General features: G+C 32.3%; 1 protein-coding gene across 1 annotated transcript; it reads right to left on the bottom strand.

The window, feature by feature from the left end:
- Positions 1-371: 371 nt before the first annotated feature.
- Positions 372-2,505, bottom strand: LOC131660658 (deSI-like protein At4g17486). Its single transcript, XM_058929946.1, has 3 exons — positions 2,118-2,505; positions 1,681-1,968; positions 372-728 (listed from the first exon to the last, which is right to left on the bottom strand). The coding sequence occupies exons 1-3, from the start codon at positions 2,254-2,256 to the stop codon at positions 514-516; spliced, it is 642 nt and encodes a 213-aa protein (XP_058785929.1). The 5' UTR covers positions 2,257-2,505; the 3' UTR covers positions 372-513.
- Positions 2,506-2,999: the final 494 nt, after the last annotated feature.

Below are 2,999 nucleotides of genomic sequence, written 5' to 3' on the forward strand. Positions count from 1 at the left end.
CCACAAACGTATACATCACTCATTTGTCAGTTTCAACCAGCTATTTTCAACAAGGTCACTGAATTAAATCTAAATGCTCCAACAGTAAAACAAAACTTACATTTAGTTTTCCTCCTGCTCTTGGACCCGATTTATTCATTAAAAAAAGAGTTGCACACTTTGACAACAACAACAAAAATGCACAACTTTTTTCAATATCTTAAGCACAAATTTAGACTACAAACGTATAATTTTCCTCAATATTTCTTACATTTCCAGTTAAATTCTGCACAACAAACACATTACTATTTGCTACATCAACTAAAGAAGTTCAATCAATATTGAACAAAAACACACAAAAAAAATTAGAAAAAATAAAATGCAAATTTGGATAAAACACAATGCAACCATTCCATAGAAACCATTGCAAAACTATGAAACATATACATCAGAACAGAAAGATGGAGCAAATAAACAACTTTCTGCACTGTGTCTGTCATCTTAAGTTGCTTACACAATTCTCAAACCTTTACTTTACTTTACTGTTAATGTCGTGGTTGAAGAAGCTTTCATCAAAGACGATGGACGAAGGCAATGTCTCGATGAACCGCGAGGGTTGGAGGAAGCCTCGTATCTGTTGGATTGACTTCTGATTTTTCTCTTTTCACCTTCTTGAGCCTTGTCGGATGTAACTTGTCGAACCTTTGTTTCGTTTAAGCCGGGCGGAAGAACACAGTTGCAAAATAAACCTTCATATAAATCAAGGAGAATATCACAGTTAGAAATTCAGAATACCAATCACATAACAAGTACAGAAAAAGTTTGGAAGTTGGAACTAGAACACAATAGCATAAGCAAAAGCAGTTAGTTGGATTTTGTTTTTTTCTTTAACTTTACACTTCAGTTTGTTTTCAAGTTCTTGAAACTTATGACTAATATGAAAACAATTTAACTTTCTTTTTTTCTTTTGCTATAGAAATAACTTATACATAAGCGCTTATTTAATAAGCAAATATAAGCATAAATAAGTTGTTTTTCCAAACATGATTCTGTTTTGGACCGTTCACGAGGTTCATGGTCAAAGACTCTTGACCAAAAACCGAAGAGCAAACCTCGAGTTAAAAGATACATAGAACCGACATTCGTTTGGCTAGAAGCAGGCAATTCCCTCCTCAACACATAAATCACCGTCCAATTCAATAATCAAGACGGTTGTTTGCACAGCACGCTGCACTACAAGTGAACGATTTCAATCGCTCTTAATATATAAGGTAAATCACGTCATTTCAAATATTCAAATTCATTCTCACTTTACTCCTCATTTTTCTCACTGAGTACTTGACCATTAGAGTGTTAACTTTGCAGTTCCACCCGCTCCGTTGGATTGGAAGTTTCGCTCCACCGCAGTGAGACGCAACTTCACCACCTCATCTTTCATTTCTAGTTCCTAACTGAACAAATTCTATTCCTTAGATCAAGGATGGTTCTCAATGCTTATGAGTACTTACTACTACTTTTGGTCTACTACTATGCATCAAACACAAATGAACACAAGGGTTTATATCCAACAAAATTCAAAATGAAAAAGCATGGTAACATAACATAAACAGAATAACACATAACAAAATCATATCAAAATGCAATGACAAAAAAAACATGTTATTCATCAACCAAGCCAGCAGCAAACTTCATATATCTTACCAAGTCTGGCAAGTCGATTAACCCATCTCGGAATCGATTTCCCCGTCAACTTATAACAAACATCATCACAAAAATGGTTACAATTCTTAGAAATAAGATGATAACAATTCCCAGAATATTCTCTCGCCAGTTTCTCCATAAAAACACCAACATCTTTACTCCCCAGATCCGTTGTCCCAATGAAAATAGATTTTCTGAAAGTGAAACCAGGACAGTTTTTCGGTTGCACTTCAAATATACCAGTACTGTCATTTTCATGTGCCCCAAAACCATATTCAACATCATGAACTACATCAAAAAAATAATTAAAAATATATTAGCATGGTTAATTAATAATAAATAATAAATAATAATAATAATAATAATAATAATAATAATAATAATAATAATAATAAAATAAAAAAAAGTTGGTAATTAAGTGGTTGGTGAATTTTTACCTTGAACACCTGAATGATAGATTCCAAGGCCAAACCAATAAGCATAACCGTTGATAGGTGTGAGGTCATAGACGTTTAGGTAGACAGGAACGGTTCCTGGTTTTTTCTTCCTTGGACCTGCTACAAATTTAAACAACATTATTTTTATTTATTATTGTTGTTGTTGTTGTATATGTTGATGTGTACTAGGTTGTATATGTTTTTGATGTGGTGAGATTTGGAGGAAGAAGAAGAAGAGATAGTTTTATGAGATAGTGGAAGGAGGAAGCATCTGCATCGGCATCCACCGGCGGCCGAAAGTGCTTTTCCTTGCTTCACCCACCATTCACTTGTGTTCATATATATATATTTATATAATTGTATTATTGTATAAGAGCCATAATAATTGCTCTCCTCGTGTCCATGTCTTTACTATACTTGGTTTTGGTTTTCCTTCTTAAAAGTATACTTTCTTTCTCGTGGTCATTAAATAAAATAAGTACTTTTATTTAATGGTGATGATTTAATGAATAAGTTATTTTTTAAAATACAAAGATTTAGAGATTTTAGTAAGGTCTATTTTGGGATTTTGTGGAAGTTTTTGTTAGAATTGCATTACTAATTAATCATAAGAGAAGTAGGCAAGTGATCATGCATAAACAAACAACCTTAATTTAAAAGAAACATATAGACTAATTTGAAAACACTACTCTTTAATTTTTTTTGTAACAAGGTAATAGTTTATTTCAAGTTGTATTTTTGAGATATAAACCTTAAAGGTTTTGTTAAATTTTCCATTGACAAAAGAGTGATGTCAAGATTAAAAAGAAGTTTCAGAATGAGATTCTTCCAGAGAAATCAAATCTACAATTTTCAAAAAAAATTGAAATTCTGATGTTTAGA

Source organism: Vicia villosa, linkage group LG3 (assembly GCF_029867415.1).
Source record: "Vicia villosa cultivar HV-30 ecotype Madison, WI linkage group LG3, Vvil1.0, whole genome shotgun sequence".
NCBI classification, from domain to species: Eukaryota; Viridiplantae; Streptophyta; class Magnoliopsida; order Fabales; family Fabaceae; genus Vicia; species Vicia villosa.